General features: G+C 37.2%; 1 protein-coding gene across 15 annotated transcripts in view; it reads right to left on the reverse strand.

Annotated features, from left to right (window-relative positions):
• Positions 1–26,809, reverse strand: part of NAV3 (neuron navigator 3) — a 572,439-nt gene that overhangs the window by 194,532 nt on the left and 351,098 nt on the right. For 14 of the 15 annotated variants that reach the window (XM_042467939.1, XM_042467940.1, XM_042467938.1 and 11 more), the window contains 2 exons: positions 11,640–11,712; positions 7,869–8,052 (listed from right to left, as the gene is read on the reverse strand). In XM_042467939.1, coding sequence (XP_042323873.1) covers positions 7,869–8,052; positions 11,640–11,712 — 257 coding nt within the window. Of the gene's footprint in view, positions 1–7,868; positions 8,053–11,639; positions 11,713–11,808; positions 11,847–26,809 lie in introns of those variants that run through there. The other variant, XM_042467941.1, reaches the window with a different exon arrangement.

Here is a 26,809-nt window from a genome sequence, read left to right on the forward strand (position 1 = left end):
GCATTACAAACGCAGGTTAGCATTTGTTTCAAAATGTCATAAGAGTTCATAGGTAGGTGAATAATAGGGAATACAAACAAGGAGTGGATACAAGTGAGAACTATAATTAGACGTTGTTTCACCACAGTGAAGTGTCTCCAACTGTGTCTATAAGCATTTTAACACATAAGCCTATGTGTATCTATTCAGAAGTAAATTACTTTGAGTCAATGGGACTTACTCCCAGGCATTACAAACGCAGGTTAGCATTTGTTTCAAAATGTCATAAGAGTTCATAGGTAGGTGAATAATAGGGAATACAAACAAGGAGTGGATACAAGTGAGAACTATAATTAGACGTTGTTTCACCACAGTGAAGTGTCTCCAACTGTGTCTATAAGCATTTTAACACATAAGCCTATGTGTATCTATTCAGAAGTAAATTACTTTGAGTCAATGGGACTTACTCCCAGATAAATGTTGAATAGGATTGCAGGTTAACACCAAAAGAAGCTGACTTGTAAATGGTCAGATTGTTGATCTATCATGTTTATCACTGTTTGGGTTGACAGACAGATGACCCCCAGGGTTGGAAGTCTTTCCTAGAGCTACCTGGAGATGCCACAGTATGAACCTGGGACCTTTTGCATATAAAGCATATGCCTGACCACAAGACTCTATATGTTGTTGTTATGTGTCCTCAAGTTGACACATAACAAATGTATAGTAATGCTATCATAGGGTTTTCTTAGTAAGGTTTATGTACCTTACTAAGTGTGCCATTCCCTTCTTCTAAAGCTGAGAAAGTGAGACTTGCCCAATGTTACCTGTTTGTTCCCACTACTGAGCAGGATTTGAAACCTGGTGTCTCAGATCCTCAATTTATTACATGACACTAGCTCTCAATCTACGTATCCCTCCCCCCAAACTGTCAACTTCTTAGAACTCTTTTAACTGACATCATCTTGTGATTTGTTCTCCTGACAAAACTCTTATTCTACTATATACTATCTTTATTGCATACATTTTTAGTTTGCCTGTAAAGAGTCACATTTCCAGGGCATGCGCATGATAAATAATTATGTACACACATACACACACATAAAAAATACTAAACTGTTAATTAGCATAAAAGAGAAGCAAAAATATAAATTAGAGTTAGGCAATCAAGGGCAACCTTACAAGATTCAATAGGATCTTATAAAAGAACTGTATATATTTTTAAATTAGTAGAATTATTAGTTGTGGGAAGAACATAATAAAACCACAGAATAATTGTAGAAGTGGCCATTTTTTAATTTACTGTTTTTAATAATATTTACTGCAGTTCAAAATGTGCATATGTGACTCACATTTAAAGTGAAACCAGACTTTTCTATTTTGTAGGGTATTTCTGAAAGGTGAGAAGGCTTTTAAAAAAAAGCTGAGAATGGCTTGGTTCTTCAGCAAGAAGAGATGTTGCTGTAAAAGCTTCAAAGAAAATCCCCACTACTATTGCTTAGACTTAAGACATGGCATTGTTCTGGTCCCGCTAAAATAGCAGATCAGATAAAAGAATTGTGCCTGATTTCATACTGTCCAACAATGCACAGATGAAAAAAGGGACATGAATGGCCAGGCAACCTCAGAGTGTGGTGAAGATAGAAAAAGCTATTAATGATAAAGAACACGTATGCTAGGAGAAGCTGAAGCCATTGACTTTTGCCTGAGCTTACCAGGAAGGGCAAAAGATTTCCTTTCCCCACCTTTCTGAGTTAATTGAATGCAAGCTACTTTTGTTCTTTGAACTCAGTTTGCAGCAACTGAAGTACACTGAGGACAAAGGGGGGAGGTAGGATGGAGAGAGAAAAACTGGGTAACTTGAAAAGCAACTGAAAAAGTAGGAAAGCAAAGAGTTAATTAGGACTGCCCTTACCAAACTGGGACAGTTGGATAGTATGTAATTTATGTAACACACAATGCCTATCAAATGTCTTTCAACCTATCCTTATATTTATTCCTTGATTTCTTTAAATGCTGCCTTCAGTTGCTAATGTGACAAAACTCACAAGTGCTAGCCCAGTGGGGTTCACTATTCCCATTGCTACATCTGACAAAAAAGCAAAGTAAAGCTTGACCTGTAGTAATAAGACTTTGGTGGAAAACTGCCTAAAAAATCAACTATCTGAATATATTCAGCTTTCTGCAGTAACACAGTGAACTTTAATGAATCAACCAAATCCATCTGGCTCCTAATCTGTGGCTTCTATGTCTGTATGTGATAACGTTAGTTTGTCTGCATCTTGAGATTTTGCTGACAGCTCCCTGAAATCAGTGAACGACTAATCCATGAACAGGAGGAAACTTTCATCTGCATGTGTTTTCTCTTAATGTCTGTGTGTTTGAAAGATCATCACCATAGAAAGCTCAGATATATGATGCAATAATGAAATAAGGTTAATGAAACAGGGCATAAACTATAATGTAATCACTGCTGCCATGCTTCAATGCATTTCTATTGATAAATAAAGCTATCAGCATTGTGACCAGGGATGGAGAGGAGAGATAAGGTTTAAAATAAACAAAAATGAAACTATGACTAATTTGCAACTATACTAGGGGAAAGGGGATTAAATCGAAGTGATCAATATAGCCATCAGTACATTTCCAGAACAGAGGTTTACCAATGCCCCCAAAGTTTCTCTTTTTAAAAAGCTTCATAAACAGTATTAATATGAATTCTTTACATGTTTCATCTTTATATAAAGATTATCAAACTAGCGCTTACTGTCTCTCAATCGTTGCTGAAATGGTGAGGAAGCGCGCGTGTACGAAAGCCTGGCACGCTTCCTCAGTGTCAGGGAATTGTCAGCTCCCTCTAGCGTCACAGAATCGTTCAGGGAGAGTGAATTTCCTTTGAATAGAGACTTTGCATTTAGAGGAAATTCAGTCTCCCTCAGTGTTTCAGTGATGCTAGAAGGAGCCAATGATTCCCTGATGCTGAGGAAATGCTCCAGGCTTTCATACATGTGCACTTTCTTAACGTTTCAGTGGTGATTGAGAGATGGTAAGCACTAGTGGTGGGATACACTAAAATCATTTTAGTGTATCCCACCACTTTCAAGAGCTCACTTCTGAAGAACTTTTATTTCTAAACATGAAACGCTTCTTGTAATTCAATTTATATTTTAAAATCCTTGGATAGGCTTGGGATAGCTTTTCTCTAAAGCAGTAAGACATCATTTTTCTTGTAGGGGACTAATGAGGTTTCTGCACTTAAGGAAAAATAATGTTTTAATTGAAACATTTTAACTGATGTCTGCATAACTAATGCCATGTACTATTTATATACTAGGTAGAATGTGAATTTATTCACAAATGTTTTGCTTTTGAGATCTGAGAGTTCCACATGCATCCTGACAAAATTAACCTACTGATTTTTACATTACACAGACAAACTGTTAAACATCCTTCCTATTTAACACTGAGGTGGTTTGTAGAAAGTCAGCATTTTTCTTTCCAAAAACATAATCCTTTGGAGAGTGTACACTATTCTAGTGGAGAGCTTGCAACATGCTTGTCAACCTCTACAGTGACCTACACTGACCAAGGGCCCAGCAAAAGGTAATTACACTGATTAATGATTTTACAATCTATGCACCCTCATACAGAAGTATAACTATGGTGCCAGATTTCATTTTCATTCTGTTTTATTGGAGCACAAGGTATGGCTCAGTAATTCATTCGCACATCCCAATAAATCAAGATAAATGTGTACAATATTTTCCCTATGCACCCTTGTAGCTGCAGTCATTAAATTAAATTCCTCTGCCTGATTCAGAAATGTAGTTAAAGCCACATAAAGAATCTTATTGATCAGTTGACCTTTAGGAAAAAATTGCATCCTGGACTCAGCGATTATTCTTAATTTAATTCAGATACAATCTATTTTCACTAAAGTAAAGTTTAGGATGAATACTATGTTTGTTCATTCAAGCACAAATTAAGACTAACCATCTATGATGTTAAGATGATGAACCAGTAATTTAATTGGTGAAACTTTCCATTTAAACATGTTCACAATGGAAACGTAAGGGTTGACAGGCCCAAAAGCATGCTTTTTCCCTTGTAATTGCAGTCACTTAAAACTTCTTTGGAGCTCACCAGGCAGCAGGTTATTCATCTTTCATATTCTGTGGTTTTTGAACATGTAGGCCTTTGAGTCTACCAAAGTGAATTCTTATAAAATTTCAACAATATCCAATGGAATTCCCAGGCATTGACCCAAGAAACAGCTAGCAGCAAAGTGCTTCTAAAGGATCAATATTTTTACTTAATATTTTTACAATATCCGTAGCACTTATCCTGCAAGTCCATATTGAAATACACACACACACACACACACACACACACAGAGTCACAACTAAATGCAATCAAATTCACAATGAAAATGAAAGATTCATTGATCAAATTTATTACAGTCAGGATAATAATTATATATAGTGAACACAATAATGTTAAAATAAACAACCCCCCCCAATTATTCCATAGTTGATTTGACAATGGCCCTTTCCAGACGGGCCTTTGCGGTGCCCCCATCACATGCTTGGGGTTGGCCGAGGGTGCACCGCCCATACGTACCTCACCCCTGGCATTGACAAGCGTGTCAAAATGGCAGCACCCTATACACACGGGCGCCACCATTTTGATGTGATGGATGCTTAGCGTCCGCAAGTCACACCTCCATAAGGATGTCACAAGTGCTCCATTGGTGCACTGCAACGTCCTTATGGCGCCGTAGAAAGAACCTGCTTTTTGTGGGTTCTTTTTGATGTGCGAGGGAGCTGCGCGGTTTGTCCACTGCAGTTCCCTTGTGCAGCAAAACAAGATGTGGACAGACCACCCTTTTTGGGCGGTCTGTATCCTGCCATAGTTTTCTTAAAATTAAGTAAGATAAGAAAAGAGAATGGTATAATATTAAATACTAGACTAGTCAACATAGGGATACCATACACAGCCAACGTGAAGGTTGCTGAACTCAGTGTTTGTGTGTCTATGGAGATTATCACACCCATGCTTACCATGGCTAAATGCTGGTAAAATGCTCAAGAAGCACAAAGGTGTGATAGCTGGTCATGCTTCTGAAGCATCACTGAAGTGTCCCCTCTCCTCTCCCATCATCAAAGCGTACACACATCAGCCATTTCTACATAATGAAAGTTCCCCTTATTGAAGAAATGGCTCCTCCATGAGTGCTTTGAGGTGGGAGAGGAGAGGGGATGCTTCAGTGATGCTTCAGAAATTCAACCGGCTATCACATTTTCTCGTTTCTGGAGTGTATCAGAGTTAAACCCATGGTAAGCCTCCTGTGTAGTATTTTCTTAAGCAAGAATGTTGAGAGGTGATTTTGCCAGTTCCTTCTACTGAAATATAGCCTATAGCACCTGGTATTTGTTGGCAATCTCTATACAAGTACTAATTAGGGCTGTGACCATGCTTAGCTTTTAAGATCAGATGGATCTGGTGCCTTTAGGGTAATTTCCATAGATGCACTTTCAAATCCTAGTCTTCTTCTGATTTCTTGACTGTAGTATCCACTCTGATTGATGGTTGAGCCCATGTATGGAAAATCATGAACTACTTCAATCTCTTCATTGTCTGCTTTAAAATTATGAAGATCATCTGTGGTCTTTTCTTTTCTCTTTTGATATTCATGTAAACTTATCTTTGTGCTTTCTGCCTTGACTTCCTTCAGTAATCTTTCCATTTCTCTGATATTTTTGTTAGTATTACAACATCATCTGTGTATTTTAGATTGTTGATGTTCTTCCAGTTCTCATGCCTCTCTCCCCTAAGTCCAATCCTGCTTTTTGTATGAAATTGTCAGCAAAGAAATTAGATAGGGTGATAGAATACAGTCTTGCCTGACCTTCTATCCAATTGGAAACCATTCCATTTCTACATATTCTCTCCTAATAGTAGTCTCTTGTACTGAGTACAGATCATGCATCAGGACAATATGATGCAGTGAAACACCCATTTCTGTAAGAGCAATCCATAGTTTCTCATGATATTTACAATCAAATGCTTTGCAATAGTCTATAAAGCATAGGCTGATATTCTTTTGAAACACCTTACTACGTTCCATTATTCAGTTTAAGTTTGCTATATAATCATTAGTGCCTCTTCCTTTCCTGAACCATGCTTGAACGTTTCCATATATGGTAAGAGTCATTGTTGTCACTTACTTGCATGCAAAATTAGTGCATCTTATTGTCCTGATGCATGATCTGTACTCAATACAAGAGATTGTGATTACTGCAGTTCCTGGTGTCTCCTTTCTTGAGGATCGAAATATAAAGTGTTTCCAATACATATTTGTGTTTGTGTGTGTATACACACACACACACGAACACACATGCACACACACACACAATTGTCTCCAATGGTGGGGGCAATTTTGTGGAGGCAAAGCCATCTTTGTCCAGATTGGAAAGAGGCATTTATCTTAGCCACCAGTATGAAATGATTCACCCTATAGCAACCACCCTTCGTTTGCTTTAGCTATTTATCTTCCAATTTGCACTTTGATCCTTAACTGGCCAATCATTAACTTGGCATTGCCTATATTCATTTCCTGTTTCTACATCTCACATCACTGGCTTCCTTATCTGCCACCTCCATGCAACCAATTTCCAGCCTCCTTGGACAGATCTCAGGTTTGAGTTATGTCAAATTATTCTCTGTTTGGTAGCTATGATACTTTGATCTTCTGGCATATTATTCCACAAGTCTCTGCCAGACATTCCCTCAACCCAAAATGCTGCTAATACTGAGTTCTGATCTATTTGTCTGCCCCATACTAACATGTATTGTTAGCATCATCTATCTTTTATCATCTATCATCCTCATCATTTACATCTCACCCATCCCCTCACAACAAGCAACAATGATGGCTTACAACATTAAAGCATAGTACAGTATAGGTAATACACACAGGCATACAAAAGATCAGCATTCAAATGAAATGACATTTTCTATACCATTTAAAGCAATTGAGAACATGTATTAAAAATAGAAAAATTAAAATACAGCACACGATCCTCTTGAAAATGATCAAATTTCTCCAAACACTGTTTCAAAATCTCTCTGTGTGCTGATGAAAGAACTGCAAGGAATGGAGCTCTGGGGGTTCATTTAAAGCCTAGGTTAGAAGATCAGAAATCTTTGTATTACCATATATTTTCTTCAAAATTCAGTTGTTAATAGTGTGTTCATAAATGCTTTGTGAATTATTCAGAAAGGTATACTCCTTAATGTTTTAAGAAATGAAGCAATGCTATCTTTTCCCACCCACAGAAGATAATGTCCAATGAAACCGTGTGGTAATAATGCTCACAGGTTCTTGATTCTTCTATGTGCAATTTAGTCCATTTATTTTCTGTAGTGGATAAAGAAAATCTGGAAGATGAAATGCAAGCCCTTTCCCCTAGTGTCCTCACCACACATTTTATAAAAATTAGCACAACGCTAATCTTGCAAAAATTACACCCTTCTTTCTTTATTTTAACTAATTTGTTAGTTTTGTTTGGCCATATCACAAACATCTTGAAAGAAGAAGTTTCTAATCTCATCTCCACTACTCTAGCCAACATTCACAAAAACAACCCAGAAGTTAAAGGCTTAAAATAAAGTTGCTATCTGAAGTAATTCTTAGACTCAAAGCAACCAATATCTACATTTCTGTGCACACTTACATCAGAGTGAGTCCAAATGAATTTAGGCTTATAGCAACCATGCATTTATGATTACAGTCTAAGAAGTAGAACCTTCTCTCTCATTTCATGGATCTTAAAAATCCTTGTTACTGAATGAAAGCTATTCAGTTCCCATTGTTATCAAAGACTTACCTGGACTGCATATCTTGCTGTGTTTTGGGCTGGCCAATTTCAGTGGGAGATGGAGAATGAGAGACGTGTTGCTGGAGTTCAACCAAAGACTGATAGTACTGCTGCTGTTGGTGTTGCTGCTGTTTATATCGAGACAAACTGAAAAACAGTCCTAAAATGGCTTTTAAATTTCCATTTCTTATTTCTGCAAAAGAGGACGGGGGGTGAGGAAACCAAATCATGGTGTTAACCTCTCATCTTCATAGGCGTAAACAACAAACATTGCATGGATAAGGAAAAATAGGCTAAATTGTAATTAAACTTTTAGAAGCAGTTTCAGGGACTAATTCAGTATTTCAAATTTTTCTCTGAAGTAAATTGCTCAGTGGTCACTAGCTTCAAGATTACCCATTAGAAATATATTGGAGGACATTTCAAATGTCCTCTAATAGCACATAATAGCTACTGAAAGCACACAATAACTACTGAAAGCCTAAAGGATTCTGGATCACTTTAAGTGAGCTATGTTAAATATAATGGAAACTATTTAAGTTTTTTTTTATGACTTATTGTTTTCCTGTTATTAAATCACCCTTGTGCTAATTGCTAGTTTCCTTGGCTAGCGAACCCTTCAGCATCCGTTAAGAAAAAAAATTAACTTTCCCTTCCTGTTTAGCTGTAAGACCTAACAGTCAGTTCCAGAGACTTATCTTCACCCTTTAGAAGGGTGCCTAGGTGTTCACCTGTATCTCTATATCCCCCCTTTCATGCATGAAACCTATTATGACCACAGACCAATTGTCAAGGTCCTCCAACTAACAGTGTGGGGTAGGCAAAAAACCCTTGGAATGAAGAGAAAATTCCTACTGGGCCCCAAAGCAACCAGCTGAGGTTGGAGAGCAGGCCAGCGTTTCATCCAGATTGAGAGCCTCAATGAGGAGAGCCCCTTCCCACCTCTCTTATTGGCCCGCTAAGCGCACCATTTATCTTTAAATTGCTGGTCTCTCCACTTGGAGGTTAGCAAAGGCTCCTCCCTGATCACAGGATTTGAGGGAAGCATTTACTTTATTCCATAAATATAATATAAAATAAAATAATGCATTTCAGAAGTTTTAAGAGGAAAATACAACAGGGGGAATTTTTTTAAGACAGTAGAAATATGATTTCAATGCTATATCATTTGTGGTTTTTGACTTCTATATATAAAAGGGATGTAAAAGGAAAATGGATCAAGTCCCAATACATTATGTCATTCTGCAAAAGAGTATATCTATTGCTTGCTTTTAAGTGTGCCTAGATCCAGCTAGCATCATCAGTTTATTGAAGGATGCCCTTCAGTAACCTCAGAGATTGGCACTTGTTCTAAGAATATTTATAGTTGCTTTACTCTTTCAAGATTCACATTATTATTTATTATGTGAGAACAGCACCAAAGAATGTCCTCTTCAAAAACAATTAAATCTATAATAAGAATCAGTTATCACAAAGATATAGTTATTACAGATTGCTTGTGCATTGATAACACAGTAATCCTGAATAACTTTTTCCTGATGTGAAATATTTATTTCAAATATGAAAAACTCACATACGCTACAGATATTGAATTGAATCTTTCACCTCCAATTTGCTAAAAATGTTATTTGAAATGCAACTTCAAACACAAAATGTGAAGTGAAAAGTGATGAAGTACATAACACAGCATTTAGAGACTTTAGTTTAGAAACTTTTATGGGTAAATCCAATGTTACTTCCAGTTAGAGCACACTTATTGAACTAAACAGGACTGAAATGCTGACTAACACATCCTATTTGTTTAAAGGAGAATCTTGGTTGGGACTAAAATTGGATTTATATTATGGTATTTTTTTAAAATAATAACAGCTTGGGAAAAATAGAGACATTTATACAGTGCATACACAAGGCAGGGAAAAAATGACCCACAATTTTCAATTCTTAGATAATCATTTTGCAATATATCTCAATATTTACACACATTTTCACATTAGCATAATATACAATTCACTTGTATGGACTAAAGGCACTAAAACATATCTGATCTTGGAAGCTAAGCAGGGTCAGCTCTGGTTAGTACTTGGGATACTGCAAACAAATATCAGATGCTATAGGCTCTGTTTGAGAGGAAGGAACCGACAAACACCTCTGAGTACAGGGGTACCCCGGGTTACGAAATTAATTCGTTCCGCCGCCGCTTTCGTAACCCGAAAATCTTCGTAAGGCGAAAAAGCCATAGGCGCTAATGGGGAAAAGCCGCGATTTCGTGCGAAATAGCGCCGAAAAGCACCAAAAAAATTTTCGTAACCCGAAATAACCTTCGTAACCCGGAACAGTTTTTTTAAATGGATTTTTTTCGTAACCCGGAAATTTCGTAAGGCGGCGCATTCGTATCCCGGGGTACCACTGTATTCCTTGCCTAAGAAAACCCTATGAAATTCATAGGGCCTCCATAAGTCAGCAGGAAACTTCAAGGCGCGCGCGCACACACACACACACACACACACACAATATCAGCTTAAAACATTTTTTTAACGTACTGAGCATTTTGGGTATGTTTAGTGTGTATGTGTGTGTGTGTGTGTGTGTTCAATGTCTGATTTTTTTTATTATGTATGCTTTTAAAACTCAATAAAATAATAATAAAAAAAAATTTGAAAGAGATTAGAAGGAGGGAGGGAAAAGGGAAGGAAGGAAGCATACAACTTCTATGATTATGAAATTAAAGTATACTGGCTGATGTGGATGGGATGGAACTATTAAAATTACCAATATCCTTCATTTCAGTTAACAGGCTTTGCCTGTTGCCTTTTGAATATGATTTGGAAAATGTATTTCAGTTGTTTGACATTTTATATATTGTACATTTTTTTATTTTTATTTTTTTTAATTAATATATCTTTATTTTCCAAAGCTTGCATTTTTACAAGATAAATTGTATTGTACATTTATATGTCAACAAACTAATTACTTCAAACATCTCAAGAGATATAAGTTAGTAACTGTGAGGAAATGTTTGATATTTGTCACAATGGCATCTAACATTTTCTGCAAATGAAAAGCTGTAAATCAAAGCCTGGCAGATACTAACCATTTCTGCTAAAGAAATAATTTATGTCTTTGCAGAAACTAAAGTGCTGAAGCTAGAATACTCAAGGCCTCCCAAAGTCAGAACACAATACTCAAAACTTCATGTTATTAGGAGTCACTCTTAGATATTTGCTACTTAGAAAAGCACAATGCAATGCAATAAATATTACAAAAAGCTCAGCAAATAACCCTACACCAGACAGTGACTGATGCACACAGAAATTGTGAATTGCAAATTGTGCAAATGGAATAATGTTCTCGAGAATATGCTTTCAAACTCCAATATTATATGCTGTATATAATTCTGAGCACAATCCATTTTCACAATTCACAGACATAACATGAGATTTGCTAAAAACAAGGCTTCAGTGGGCTGTGGCTCATAATCTATTGCAAGGAGAAGTCACAAGAAGTCACATTCATGACTTTTTCAAAGTTGTGGTGGGAAGAAGAAATGACAACCGCATATACAAAGCAAAAACTCCTTTTCTGGTAATAAATTTTTACATTGTTGTACAGTTATAACATATATATAGATATATAGATATATAGATATGAAGTAAAAACAAAGTAATACATTTGATAAATAGCAAGATTTTTTTCCAAGATGGTAGGCTGAAAAGAAAGGTTCAAGAAGCATTTTTCAAAGAAAGTATTTCATGAATTTTGCTACCTCTGTGTTTCTCTTACCTTCAGCAGAAAGACCTTGGACATTTACGCCTCTGGCTGCCAGAAAGCTAAGGCAGACATCAACGTTCTCAACCTGCAAAATGAATATGAAATAGCAAAAGCAGTTAAAGGCTATTTTACAAGATGAACTTGACTGCAGCAAATGAGTTCAAGGAAATGAATACTTTACATTCATCACATACTCCAGTTCTTTAGTAAAGTTTAGCAAGAATGATTACTGCTAATTGGGCAACTGCTATAAAAGCTTTCATTGTCCACTTTGGTGCTTAACAACAATTCATAAAGGGTTGATCCAGAACAGCATGCTGCTGACAAATCAGCAGCCCACCTACTTAACATGAAACTGGATTCTGTGTATTCTAATAAGGAACAATGAAAGCTTGCATACAGAACTGAGACAAGAGTCCAAAGACATTCAAGACCAGCTGCTCCAATGAAAAAAGAATAGCTCAAAACAGTTGACAAATATGTCAGAAATATATGCCCGGAATGATTTGAGATATTAATAGTAAGCACACTATTTTTAAAAGGGATTATTATTATTATTATTATTATTGGTTGTTGTGTTTTTGTTTTGGTTTTTTGGTTTATATGTGAATTCTCTCTTAATTCTTTGAACTTGAAATTTGGAAACCAAATTAACAATAGCTTTTGATAAAGTCTGAGATTTTTTAAGTCTACCTTATTACTCCCAGAAGTGTTAGACAATGATCAGTAGCCTATATTATCACCAACAGCCAACATGCTTGATGGAAGCTGTACTTGGCTGAAGAAGATTGTTTTTCATTATTTGGTATGGTAATATAGCAGTAGGCAGAACAGAACTCCATTGACCAGTGTCTATTAAGGGAGCCAGTCAGAAAATGCCGTTACTACAGATACAGCAATTTCTTGTTTGAAATTTACTATAAGCATTTCTTTTATTTAAGAACAAATCATACAATAACCATCTTATACTTAACACAATCTGGACAGCAGTGTGTCAAGATAAGAATGATAACGTATAAGAGTCATAAAATCAAAGACAAAATAAATCTATCTGTGCAAATAGGTAAAGCAAGAGCTTACAATTATAATTTTTTTCATAACACTAAATATGTACCAGGAAGAGAATACAGATGACTATTACTTTTAATAAACATACCAAACTGCATCACACTCTGTGCTTGTTGCTATTTCTGTGTGCCTTCAAGTTGCTTCCAACTTATGACGGTCCTATGGAGAACCTATCATGGGATTTTCTTGTCAAGATTTTTTTCAGAGGTATTTTTGCCTTTGCCTTCGTATTTGCCACTCTGGATTTTCAGGGATTCAAATCCTGGATTCCAGAATTGCGGTCCAGTGTTCAAAGCACTACACTGTGCTGGCTCTCTACCAAACTGCATCAAACTCTGTGTGACCCTCACTGTTTCTTGCTTGCTGAATCTGACTGGTAAGCTTTTCCAGCAAAGAAAGAATCTGTAACCTAGCTTTCTACTTAACCATAAAAAATTAATAGCATTATCCTAGTTCTATGCTATTTTTCAGTATTGCACAGGGGTGTGTGTGTGTACACACACACACACACAATATTATGTAAAGGGTATACAATATCTTCTGACAATACAGAGAGGAAAACTAAATTGAAGAGCTTAGGGAAGAAAGATATTTTGGACTGCATTGTCATCTCAACATCTTGTGACTGGCCAATCTAGGAAAAATTTCAATTGTCTAACTTGCTCTAACATAGAATAGTTTTATCTAGCCAGAAAACAACAACAACGGTGGTTTAAATATAAAGTTGCATACTTTGGCTAAAGTGCATGGAACCAAAACTCCCAGAAATTTCATTGATTTTAGTACTGGAGATATTTTCACTTTTTTTTTTTTTAGGTTAACTCATCTTCTAAAGATATATTGATAGATCCAATAATGTCTGCTATACTGTATTAGATTCTTCCCAGATTTCCCTCAGTCTCAAATTTTTCAAATTTGCTTTTATTTTCAGTCTCTGATGTTTGAATTAAGGGAACAGCAGATTCATATAAAATTCAAAAAGACGTCCCGAGATATTCTTGAGCATGTTCTCCTCCAAAGCTAGACATATGTGAGAGTAGACACTAACGTTATTGGGAAACAGGGAGGAACTGAAGCATACTACTCCATGAGAGGTCAAAAAAACCTCCTCTAACAGTCAGCAGAAAATTTCCACAAAGACACAAAGAATCTGGAGCATGAACAACCAAAGCACAATTGGAAAGAAAAATAAATTAAATGAAGCTTGAATCTGAACCCTAGTATGTTGTCATCACACTGCTACTCATATTAAGGCAACCAAGATAAAATTGCATGTTTAATGTATTGCTAAGACAGGATTGGTTTTTAGGCAAGTAATTCCATGTTCTAGAACTTCATCTGCAATTTTTGTGATATTTGACCATTTGTCAGAGATCTACTCAAGCTTGGTTTCTAAAGGATTTGAACGTTCATCAAAGAGAATGTTACAGCAGTGCAAAAGGGATGTAGTTACATCAGACATTTCCAGGAATGGGCACAGCAGGCACATCAGTCTCAACTGTGCAAACACATATCTGTCAACTACTGAAAACTAGACATATGCATTCAGTGTTGAGTCCAGTAGGAAGTTGAATGGGAGTATAACTTCATACAGCACAGTTTGAACTTTGATTCCCTGGTTTGTGAGTGTTTACATTCTTCCCATCTCTGAAAAGTAGAGAGCATCCTACGTCCACAGAAAATCCACTAAAATCCATTAAAAATGCACTAAGGGCATGGATTCGTGTGGGTGGTTGGGGGTAAAGAATGAATCCCAGGTCTTTATCCTGGTCCGCCTCCTGGAAGCTTCCCCACAAAGAAACAAGGCAGCATTGCTGATTGATCCTCAGTTATTTCCAACTATCAATATCATTGTGAAGGTGACAGAAGGCAAGGCTGGGCCACTTTCTTTCTCTTATATCAAGAGAACATGAACAGGCACCCAAAAAGCAGATATATCTCTGAAATGAAATGCTTCTCTGAAAGGAGAAATGAAACTAGAGAGTTATCATGATATTCTCTTAGGAATGTGTCACTTGTGTTTTACAATAGTTCAAAATGGTCGTTTGAAAAATCAAATCAAAGTATATCTTCCAGGAAAATTTACTCTACTAGCAGAGGTTAAAGAGAAGGAATAGATGTTTCCCTGCTGCTGCTGTTACTACTGGAAACTTATTTTTAAAGAAGAAAAAAAGACTAATATTTTTTAACATGACACATAGAAGAAGCACTTTCACATATATATTAACATTTCCTTTGACAATTGTGCTATTTTTGAAGAGGTAAGAGAATTTGCTAAGGGTTTAGATGACTACATTTTATGTAGAAAAGAAGTACTTTAAATTAATGCAATAAAAATGTGGAACATTTATCAAAGTAGTTCTTCCTATTCCATCAACATAGACTCAAAAAGGGCTAATATTGCCTGTCATGGTAAAAAAATCATTTTTAAAATAAATTTTTGTATAACTAGCAAATCATAAATAATGTTCACATATTACAATAAATACATTGGTCTAGTTTTAGAGATGCTTTTATATATAAATAAAAAAGAAAAAGGCCCAATTCAAAATTTCACTTGTGCCTGGAAAAAACAAACAAACAGAAATGTTGTTTCATATAATGTATAAATGATCCATATGATATATAAACATAGCATAGTTGATCAAAACTGACCATGCATAAATATCTCTTTTTGTGAAGTAGATCATGACAAAAGTTAAATTTTAAAAGGCTTTTGTTCCTAATGCCTATTGTAGAGTTTAAAGAATAATAGAAACTTTTCAGTCGCATCAGTATTGAACAAGTAATATTGTTATTTTTTTGTTCAAAAACCCTTTAAAAATGGAATAGCTTAAAACCTGAAAAATAAATCCATCCAAATGATACACACACACACACACACACACACACACACACTATTGGTTACACCATTTGAGTTCCTTTATTACCAGTCTTTGGCTCCATCCACACTGCAGAAATAATCCAGGTTGATTATGCCTTAACTGTCATGGCTCAATGCTATGGAATTTTGGGAATTGTAGTTTGCTGTAACACAGGAGCTCTCTGCCAGAGAAGGTTAAATGTCTCACAAAACTGCATTTCCCATAATTCCACAGCATTGAGCCATGGTAGTTAAAATTGTGTCAGCCTGGATTGTTTCTGCAGTGTGGATGCAGCGTTTATGTAGGCTTTGAAATATGATCTTGCCCTTTCTGTCATTATCAAAAAAAGTGACCCAAAATTACCATGTGATATTTTGTACAGAAAACGTTTCTGCATAGGAAATAACATTTTTGTTGCACAGAAACACCTTGAGTAGGCATTCAGGGACATGATCCTTTTAGACAGAAAAAGTTTATTGATCTCAGATGACATGGAAACTAGATAATAGCTTTCACCCATAGAAGATACCACTTCTGTCATTCCAAGCAGACTGGCATCTAGGTTTCACTGGTCAATGGGCTTCTTGTCCCATGTACCCACAGTTCCCACCACGCCAAGCCCTCTTCAGCTTTCAGAAATAAAGCTGTGGCCTTTTCAGTTTCAGTTACTGTACTACATGCTTGTTCTGCTTTGCTACATCCACCCTGGCCTCTATTTATTGCTAGGGCCACAAACTAGTTGTAGAATCATTATAGTGTGTGAGTGATATATAATGGTATAAGGTCACAGCTAATAAGACTTTAAACATGTTGGTGTTAGCATTTCATCAATATTTGCAGAATAAAGCAAAGTAGAAAATGGAGAAAACATAGCAGGCGGGCATGAGAGCTGCCAGAATGCCCCTTCAGACTTGAACTCACAAGTTGACATAAGGCTAACAGTTGTTCCTTCAGCCCTCATCATTATAATAATGCTGACCTACCCACTGTTGTAAAGAATTGCTGAGATAAAGCTTATAAATCACTTTGAATGTTTCAAATTTGCTGTATAAATGCTATCAGATGATTCAGCAAGGCACCAAATAATAAATTCTTGGATTTATTTTTCACCTCCATTCCCATTCAGTTAAAGGGGGGGGGGACACTTTTAAAATGTAATCATTTTAAAGCTTTCAGTGTATACATAAGCATTGTTTTAATTACCTTCTTCTTGATTTGGCAAACCACAATTATCCTTTGAACTCAGATGTCAATAACCTCAAACACTTTTTATTCATACTGACAAACAAATGAAAATGATTTACATTTTGAAGTTGCACAAGTTCAAATATATTTTAGCCAGCTCCCAAGCAATCTATATTGTTTCAATCAGAGCTAGAATGGTGTTTGCTCAAATTAGTGTTTACCTAACAAATTATGGGATTAATGTAGAATGGGGTAAAGTTTTACATCTTACCACTACCACTGAGCAATACTGATTGTCTTGTTAGATTTTAAGAAAGGTAGGACAGTCATTGTATCAATATGGCACCAAACATTAAACAATTAATACGGGTCTTTTGAGAAAGCACTATGGCAACTCAGTCCCTATCTGAAAGTGCAAATGAGACCTCACATTCTTTTCCGCACTCTTCCTCCTTAATCTCACTTCCTATGACCTACCCCTTTCAGGTTTTATTTTTATTTTTTGTGGTTTTTAAAATTTTAACATAACATCAGAGGTATGCCAATATGATTTTTTAAAAGAAAGAAACAGAAAATAAAATTTTAGAAAGAAAAAAGGGCTACCTGGGAATAGCAAGAGGAATGAAGGTAGAAGGAGAAGAGAAGACACTGACATCATATGACTGCCCATTCCCAAAACTGCAATGCAAAGAACTTATCACATCTGGGGACTAATGGGGCACCTGTGCATTCAGGGGCTTATTGATGGGGTTTCCTATCAATGACAAGATGTGCTGTAGCCAAACTTGGATAGTATTGTAATGCAGCAATGAGATAAAGATGATGTCATAGGTAAGTAAGCCAAAGGCACTATTTTCACACTTTAAAAGTGGTTTAAAAGACATGTTTGATAAAGCCCTAATTTGATCAAATGATAGTACCTAAACTATAGCAGGTCATCTGTAACCTGCTGAAATAAAAAAGGGATACATAGATTGTGAAGTCGAAGGCTTTCATGGCTGGCATCCATAGATTTTTGAGGGTTTTGGGGGCTATGTTGCCATGTTCTAGCAGAGTTTCTTCTTGACGTTTCACCAGCATCTGTGGCTGGTATCTTCAGAGAATGCTTGCCTTGAAAGAAATTGGGTATGTATATACTGTGTGAACCTGGGAAGGCAGGAGTGATTTGCATGTGGATTGTTCTGTTGCTAATGGCAGGCCTCAGGATGAGAGGCTATGCAAAAGAGGATTAGTGTCTGCTTGATTAGTGCTCATTGTCTGCTGGGAAACCCCTGACCTTGGGATTTCTCATTTGCATTTGTTGCTATTTTTCAGGACTGGTAGCCAAACTTTGTTTACTTTAAGGGTTTCCTCTTTCTTGTTGAAATTGTTCAGGCCATTGAAACACCTATATATACCCAACTCCTTTCCAGGCAAGCATTCTCTGAAGATTCCAGCCACAGATGCTGTTGAAACGTTAGGAATAAACTCCTCTAGAACATGGCCACATAGCCTGAAAAAATGATACATAGACTATCTCTAGGAATCAGAAATGTAAGAAACTCAATTTCTTACTGTGAGAGACAAATTGTTCTCTTTGAACCTGAGCATACAGGGTGCCCGGGTGCAAACCTGGATTAGTCCCCAGGCTGACATGGGGTCAGATGGGTATTTACACACCCGCCTGTCCCTGCACCAAGGACCTGAAACTGTGGCACACTCCTTATCTTACTTTCCTGTTACTCTCCTGAAAAGATGGGTCTTTCCAGTAGTGGCAACGGGAGAGTATGGTACAGAGAGTGTGGGGCTTGTCGAATCAACTGGATTTGCAGAGGAGTTTCCAGGAAACTCCACAGCAAATGGCGAATCATTTTGACCTGTATTAAATCATGGACTCTGGCAGATGGGTTTAGCCTGATCCTGGCCCCAGGGTTTTGGCCCGTGTTGTCCAAACAGGACAACATGAGGCTAGGGGGGAAACACAGGTCTTTTGACCCATGTGGACAGCCCCTTTACCATCTTTATTTTTCACTAGTGCACTAGTGGGTGTTGAGGGCAAAACGTATCTATAACTTTGGGGGTGGGAATAAGGGATTCTGCTCATTGGTTCAAGCTTGAAAACTCACATTTTTCCAATAACAAAAGTACAAACATGGAAGACTGTTTATTGTTTAAGAGGACAAGAAAATGTGTGCAATGAAACATCATGCAAGATGCCTGCTGAAGCATAAGCTGTTGTAGGCTTTGTTGGTGCTTGATGGCAGACTATTCTAGAAGCCTACACACACTACTATGATCTCTATAGCAGAAGGAAAGCATGCTATTCAAGTAATGAATAAGCTAATACATATTAGTATCAGGTGTAATAAGTACTGAATCTTCAACCTAATCCTATAAATACAGTTGAACATCTACACGGAAGGAAAACAAATACTTCCAGTTTTCATTTTCTAATTCAGCAAAAGCATAATCTTCTCTCACTGGTGTGCTTGAATTGAATAACCTTAAAATATACTGAATGCATTGTCTTAATATTTTAAAGAAGGAAAACCACTAAACAAGTTGTGGTAGGGTAATAGCCTATCACAGCTAGCTAATAGAGTTACATTAATAATTCACTTGTGGGATACTAATTCATAATTATTTTATTTTTTTAAAAAAAGTACATCATAATTGATTATGGTATAATCATAAACAGCTTTCAGCACCTTACTCTGGAGGACTTGGGGGTGGGGGACAGACTGGCATGAAAATTTGGCTTTCAGCTGGCTTGTGGATGTGGCACACAGATGGTGCACATCCTCAAGAAACCTGGAAGTCATGCTGGCACTCAGATGTGGGTCAGCTTCCGGTGCTCCTGCAGCACGGCATTTAGATACTGAACACCGCTGGAGCGTTTGAAGCTGCCCATGGGCCACAGTGGGCAGGAAAAGCCACCTTTTTGCAGGTCCAGTTGTCATAAAGCCTACTTCATGGTGGAGTGGGGCCAAGGGATTTGTTTGCCATGGCTGCAATCCATCTTCAGAAGCGGTGGCTTCAGGTCGCCCCTTCAGGGCCATCTGTTTTAGCCACTAGTCTTCCCTGCCTCCAAACATAATGCATTACAGAATGCACATAGGATAATTAAGTATGAATAATATAGCCAGCACTGACCTATGCCCTTCTCCTTCCTTCCTTCCTTCCTTCCTTCCTTCCTTAGTCTTTTTGTTCTGTTCTGGTTTTAATATTTGTAGTTATAGATATATTTCATGTGTTGATATAGACTAAAACAAAATTCCATAAAATAGTAATTAAACTACTATTTAATTTAGTACTATTTACTATAATTAAATATTAAGTTTAAAATATACAAACTGAGAGTAAGGCACAACATAATGCTAGTAGGGGAAGTAGCAGATGTGCTATACTGCTAGCATAGGAGGACTGGGGAGCAGAACACAATCCTTCAAATTTTTCATCTGCAACTCTCCCACTAACTTTTGCATCTCTCCCCCAAACCTGCCTCCCTGGCCTGTTCTGCACCCCCCCCCCATCTAATTGTTCTTCCTGCTTGGCTTTACTGCACATACCAATTTCTACTCTGAATGGTGACACTAAATCTTTAGAGGAGAGAGAAAGACCCCTAATGGGTTAGCTATGCTTGGTCTAATCCACCTGAGGCTCTGAAAAAGAATGTGTTTTGAAAGTGGGAGCTAGGAAACTAATAGAAAACTGGTCAGATTCATAATTTTCAATATTTTACTTCTTTTTTATTTCTTTAACATTATAAGACACAGAGATGACAATTGACTTAGCATCTCCCATCAGCAGATAATTCAGTCATCAGGACTACCCAAAGCATCGATATGATTTGTATTTCACTTTGATATATAATTTCAGATTATATAATTCACTAGGTCTTCAAGGCAATAACAAAAGAAATAGTTCAAAAGAAATAGTATATAAACCAGAAGTCTACCTGTAATGCAGATGGTCCTAGCCACAACAAAATAACTCTGTAAATAAAACTATGTGAGATATGTACAGAAAAGAACAATTCCAGGTATGCAGATTTTCTGGACTAGTCTTTTGAGGAAATGATGCTGAGCAGATAATATCTTCTCCCAAGGCCATCAGCAAAGATGAAGACATAATACTTCTGAGTTTTGAATGCTCTGTTTTATGATATGCCTCAGGTTGTTGTTTTTATTCCACCCATGGAATCAATGAATGAGAGTCAACCAGCATACTCCTGGTTAGAAGAAGAGTTCACACAGCTCATAGCAAAAGGTGCCTGGTTCATAGGTACCTGAGCAGGGCCACCCTTCTTCCATTGCCATACTTATTATCAGTAATAGTACTTCAAATTCCATAAACATGTAGGAACGGTGCATTTTTGTATTTCTGCAGAACTGCTTATTTTCAAAGATAGGTGATAAAAGTATTAAAATATCCATATTTAAAACCAATCTTGTAACTCACCAGAGGTGAACAAAATTTTCTTTGACATGTCAGACAGATCTACCACTCCTCTTCACAAGCAAAATACAAGAATTATGTGAAGTTAAGCTTGCTTGGAGGTAATTCTGTGTGGATAGCAAAAGGTGTCATTCTTCCCCTTTCCTTCAATGATTATAGCATAAGCCTTTGTGGAAGTCAAAAGGCTAGCCCAATAGAAAATATGAAAGTACCTCTGACTTTTCATTCCTCTTTTAGTGTGCATTCCAATTTAATTGACAATAAGAACTGAGATAGTAGAAAAAAAAACATTTAGAGGGCTTTAATTTAAGTTCATAACATGCTTCACAGTAACACTCTCCAGAATTCTGTCCATCCGTTGTTCTTTTCCAAGTTTTATCCTGCAGCTAATTACAGCTACCACTTCTGCTATAAATCATATGCAGGACCAAAATGAAGAAGACTATTGCAAGAAGAAACAGATGAAATAGATTACCCTCAAAGGTTTAATCACAGAGAAAGCTCCCTGAGGTGTACTGTATTTGACCCAGCAGAATCTGGATTGTGTTTAACAGATAAAGTAGCATTTCCATGCTATTCTTTCTGCCTCAGGAACAGTTACACACTGTTACTATGTACATATTTAAATTTTACTGGAATGTTTTACTGAAAAAGCTGAAACTGCTTTCTAATGCTTAAACTGTCTCCATTTACTGAGGGCCACCAGCATTCTCTTTTTCTTTTTCTTTTCTTTTTTTTTCCCCTGCACAACTAACAGCATTTTTGTATTTTGAAGATACTTTCTTGCAGGGGGAGTTGGGGGGAGCGGGGAGGGGATTGTTCCAAAGGTTGTTTTTACTAGACTTTCCATTCTTCAGGAATGCATTTCTTTCTCAATGACCCTAGATGCAAAATTTACAGGAATTAAAGTAGGCCTTACAAATGAGGTAAACAGAGCACCAGGAATGACACACTGTATTACTTTCTCACCAAGAGCTGCCTCCACTATCTAGCCACATTCAAAGTCTGACCCCCATACGCACCTTGCCACTGAATCCCTGATTCAAGTTTGCATGGTTCTGCAGCTCTTTTCTGTGCTGCTCATTTGTCTCTCCATAAAAACAAGCACTGGCTACTCAAAGTCATGTCTTTAGACAGAGCTGGCAGGACCAGCTTGGCATATTTTAAATGAAGCAGTTCAAGGCAGTAAGGAGGCAGATCAAGAAGGTAAGGCTGATGGGGGGGCACTCTGCAAAGATGGGGTTGAGATAGCACGGGAGCTTGGATGGCCATTGATATATGGTGACAGTACATCTTGTATCTAATGCATATGCATATAAATGCATGACTGCATATAATAAGGCTGCAAGCTAAAACTTACTATCTGGGAATAAGTTTCACCGAAATCATTTTTTCCAATATTCTTTTAAACATAAAAATAATAATTGTAAGCCGCTCTGATAGCCTTTAGGGTGGAAGGGCGGCGTATAAATACCATAAATAAATAAGTTCCACCAAAATCATGTTTTTCCAATGTTCTTTAAAACATAAGAATGAGTAGGTTAATGGATTTGGGAAGCAACCTTACCTTCTGGTTACAGGAGGGGCTTATTTACTGGTTTGTGGCAGAGTAGGGCTAAGATTCATGGCAATATTCTCTAGCACATTGTCCGGTATAACAGTTTCAGTGGACATTTGGGGTGACCTGTGACCATTTACAATCCACTGTAATCTACGTGTAACTGGTGCTCCCATCCCCCGTCACCTCACTCAACACTGCTGACACAAACTATAATGTGTGTAAGGGAGTGGGGGGAGAGAGAAAGAGAGTTCCGGTGTGTTAAAAAAGACAGAGGTATGGATATGATTAACTTTACATACTGATCTTTACAGTCTTTGAACCATTGGAAGTTTCAATGACTTCAGAGATTCTTTCTGCAGGAAGTGTTTCTAGGATTACAACATTTTCCTTTAGTTCCAGTCACCCTGGTATTTGGAATAAACCTCTTTAAAAGAATGACAAAAATCCTTTTAGAGCTCTTGACATGGACTACAGATACAGCTATTCGGGGTGCCCAGTGCCAAGTTCAAACAATTTTCTTTAGAGAGCTTTACGGGACTTCCTAAGGTTGAGAGGTCTCTAGGCTATTCTGCTTAGCATAATACATTGCCTCATACAGAATCAAGAGTATCGATCCATCTAACCCAGGATTGTTTAACTTGTCAGCTCCTGCTATAATGACAGCATCTAAGTCAGCTCTTATCTGAGAGATTTTATCTGTGAAATGATTGTTAAAAGCATCATAGCAAATTGCAATAGGCTCTAGAACTGGTTTTGTGGGGAAAGGTTAGCCACTTATCACCCTGAATTAGCCCCTTAGCACCCAGAATAGTTTGGCTGGATGTGAATTCACAGATGAGTGTCTGCAGAGAAAAAGGCTTTCTAGGTTCTCTATATTGTTTCTCATTGGATTTAAGTCAAGTTTTCCTACATCTGAGCCCCAGTCATCGTCCTCATCATCTCAACTCCCAGAGATCTTCTGTATACCAAAAAGCCGGATTGGAAACAGATTGAAGAGGACATTTTCAATGTCCTGTGTCAATACCCTTAGTCAATAGCCCTTGGCTCCTGGAGAAGCCAGGAGAAGCCATTTTTAAATAATGGGATATCCGTTCAAAAAATGGTTTCACCGCAAACGCTTTGACAATGGAAGGAAAGCAGAAGCCTCAAATATGTTTTACAAGCATAATGTATGATCCCACCTTCAGCACTTCTACAACAGTTCAGCAATGTTTTACCCACGTAAGTGCCTCCATGTGATGAGGTCCTTAGACCATTTCCTATTAGAATATGGGTACAAAACAGAAGGGTGGTGGTGTCAATATCATCCTAGGCCCACTATTGTTGCCTCCAATGCCTTATTCACTTATTGGAAAAAAAGTCAGCTCAGCATTTTGTGCAACTTGTGGCAGGGTTAAGCTATCCTTTAATGTCTGACAATACATTCAACTGGGTATTGTTCTAGGTTTTGCTGGGAGAGTGTGGTGGCCAGTCCTAGTTGCCTGGCTATGCTCAACTTGCCTATCCATACTCTCACCAGTGCCTATCATGCTGCCCAGCAATGCCAGATAAGCCTAAAAGAGCTTAAAATTATAGAATCAAAGAGATGGAAGAGACCTCAACTCCAACCCCCTGCCGGGCAGAAACTCACAATCAAAGAAGCCTTGACAGATAGCCATCCAGCCTCTGTTTAAAGATCTAAAATCTTCATAGACAGAAGAAGGATTCTGAAAGAGTGCTTTGCAAAGGACCCCCACAAATGTGGAGCAGATAATTCATGTTCAAATATAGTGCCACCTTTATTCTTTTGGGAAAAGAAAGGCTTTCTGGGCATAGAAAGCTAGCAGAGCATGCACAATCAAGCTAATTAGATAATTAGAATTATGATTAACAACCCAGTTCTCAACATCAGTCTGTTATTGGCTCAGTCTGTTATTGGCTGTTATGATCCCTTTTCTTGCCATCCTACCCGACCTCCCAATAATAAACTTGGCTCCTTTGGCCATGGTTCACATGCATAGCCTGACTCTAAGTCAAAACAAAACATTTACTGAGAGAAGGGGTTGCCACTTCATATATCCAAATGTCCTAAAGATAAGTCCAACAACCTCAGTTTCTTCCAAGCAGAGCAAAAATACAGTTGCTCAATGCCACACATGCATCCACTTCTTTAGACTTCATAAATCAATGAAGATCCTAATGCTTACCTCATCAGCAACATGCTCACTGTGAGTTTCTCAGATAACAAGAGAAATGTCAGCTTCCACTTGGTCCTGCATTTCACTTCAATAATACACACTGAACATGATGGTATTGGTACTGGTGCTATTTTGAACACCAGGAGGCATTCTAGACATTCTTTATATCCTTGGCATGCTAACATGTTTCCTTTGAAAATATCATATAAATACACTGTGATGAAACCAACATATTTTTCTAATCCTTCTGTTACTCTAGCAGAAATTTATTCATTCCTGAAGTCAACAGGTGTGTCTAGAATATTTCTACCATCTATTGCCTTTGTAGTTTTACAAGCCTAGAGTTTAAATATGATACATTAGTCAATTGGATGAATACTCTTTTAAAAAATCTTTGTATCCACCAATAGCTCTAGATTTCATTTTAATTTGCTTTGTGATACCAATTTTATTCAGTTAAAATGTCAACCAAGATATATCATAATTATATATTAAATAATGTTGTTTAGTATGTAATATAACAATGTAACACTTAAAAGAACTACATGCATAATCACTGCAACATATATGTGAAAAAACAGGATTCTAATAAAGGCTGCTTTAAAGTACTTTCTATATAGAATCCCTTTTCACACTACATAATAATAGTGCTATGGTTCCATTTTTAACTGCCGTGGCTGCATTTAAGGAATCCTGGTCTTTGTACTTTGGCGAGACACTAGCACTCTCTGGATGGGATTTCTAACTATCCCTTCCAAAACTGCAAATCCCAGGATTTCATAGATATTGCCATGGCAGTTGGCTTCATGTGACTATAATATGTGCTGAGGCATTAAGAATCATTAAAAATGAGGCATGAGCCATCATCCTACAATATGTGACTTCCACCCACTTTAATAGGGTCACAGAAAAAACAAGTGTTAATTTTGTGAAGGCATGTTACTTTATAAGACTTCATTAAATAAGAAGAGCTTACAAGAGGAACAACAATTTAAAGACAAAGTACACACTGGAATACAGGTGTATGTTGGATGTTAGTTAAATAGGAAATAAATACAAAACTTAAATTTAAAAAGCCCAGAAAGTCTTGAAAATGTTGCACAGAGTTATCTTATTCTACATGGGAGCTTACCCACTAAGTCCTGTTTGCACTGTGTAGATTTTGGGGTGGGTGAGATATAGTGGGTCTTTTTTGTTGTTTGTTTGTTTGTTTGGCAGATCTGCAGTTATACGGCATGTCAGGAATGAGAGCAGGCCAGTCAGCTATATTTCTATGGGAGAATGGCAGTTCAAATAACAAACTGGGATCTTCTATACAATTAGAGAGCTAGAATTCCCTTTTAATTGCCTTGGCAATACCCTATGGAATCCTGAGGTTTGTTTGTGTGAGGTACTAGATCTCTCTGGCTTAAAATTCTAAATGCCCCTCCTTAAACTAAAAATTCCAGAATTCCATGGCAGTTAAAGGGCTCCAGAAGGGGAATATGTTATGGTATTCCACTGCCCCAATACAGGTTGAGTAGCACTTATCCAGAATTCCAAACTCCAAAACACTCCAAAATCATCCACGTGGGTGGCTGAGGCAGGGACACTTTTGTTTCCACTGAGATGGCTCAGGGTACACAAAGTTTGTATCATGCACAAATTTATTTTAAATATTATGTATAAATTTACTTTCAGGCTATGTTTATATGGTGCATGGTGCATACCAAACATGAATATATTTCATGTTTGGACTTGAGTCCCATCTCCAAGATCTCATTATGTTTATGTAAATATTCCAAAATCTATCTATCTGTCCATCTGTCTGTCTGTCCGTCTGTCTGTCAATCCATCCATCCATCCATCTATCTATCTATATCCTGAATCCAAAATACTTCTGATCCAAAG

The sequence above is a fragment of the Sceloporus undulatus genome, chromosome 5 (genome assembly GCF_019175285.1).
Source record: "Sceloporus undulatus isolate JIND9_A2432 ecotype Alabama chromosome 5, SceUnd_v1.1, whole genome shotgun sequence".
Lineage (NCBI taxonomy): Eukaryota > Metazoa > Chordata > Lepidosauria > Squamata > Phrynosomatidae > Sceloporus > Sceloporus undulatus.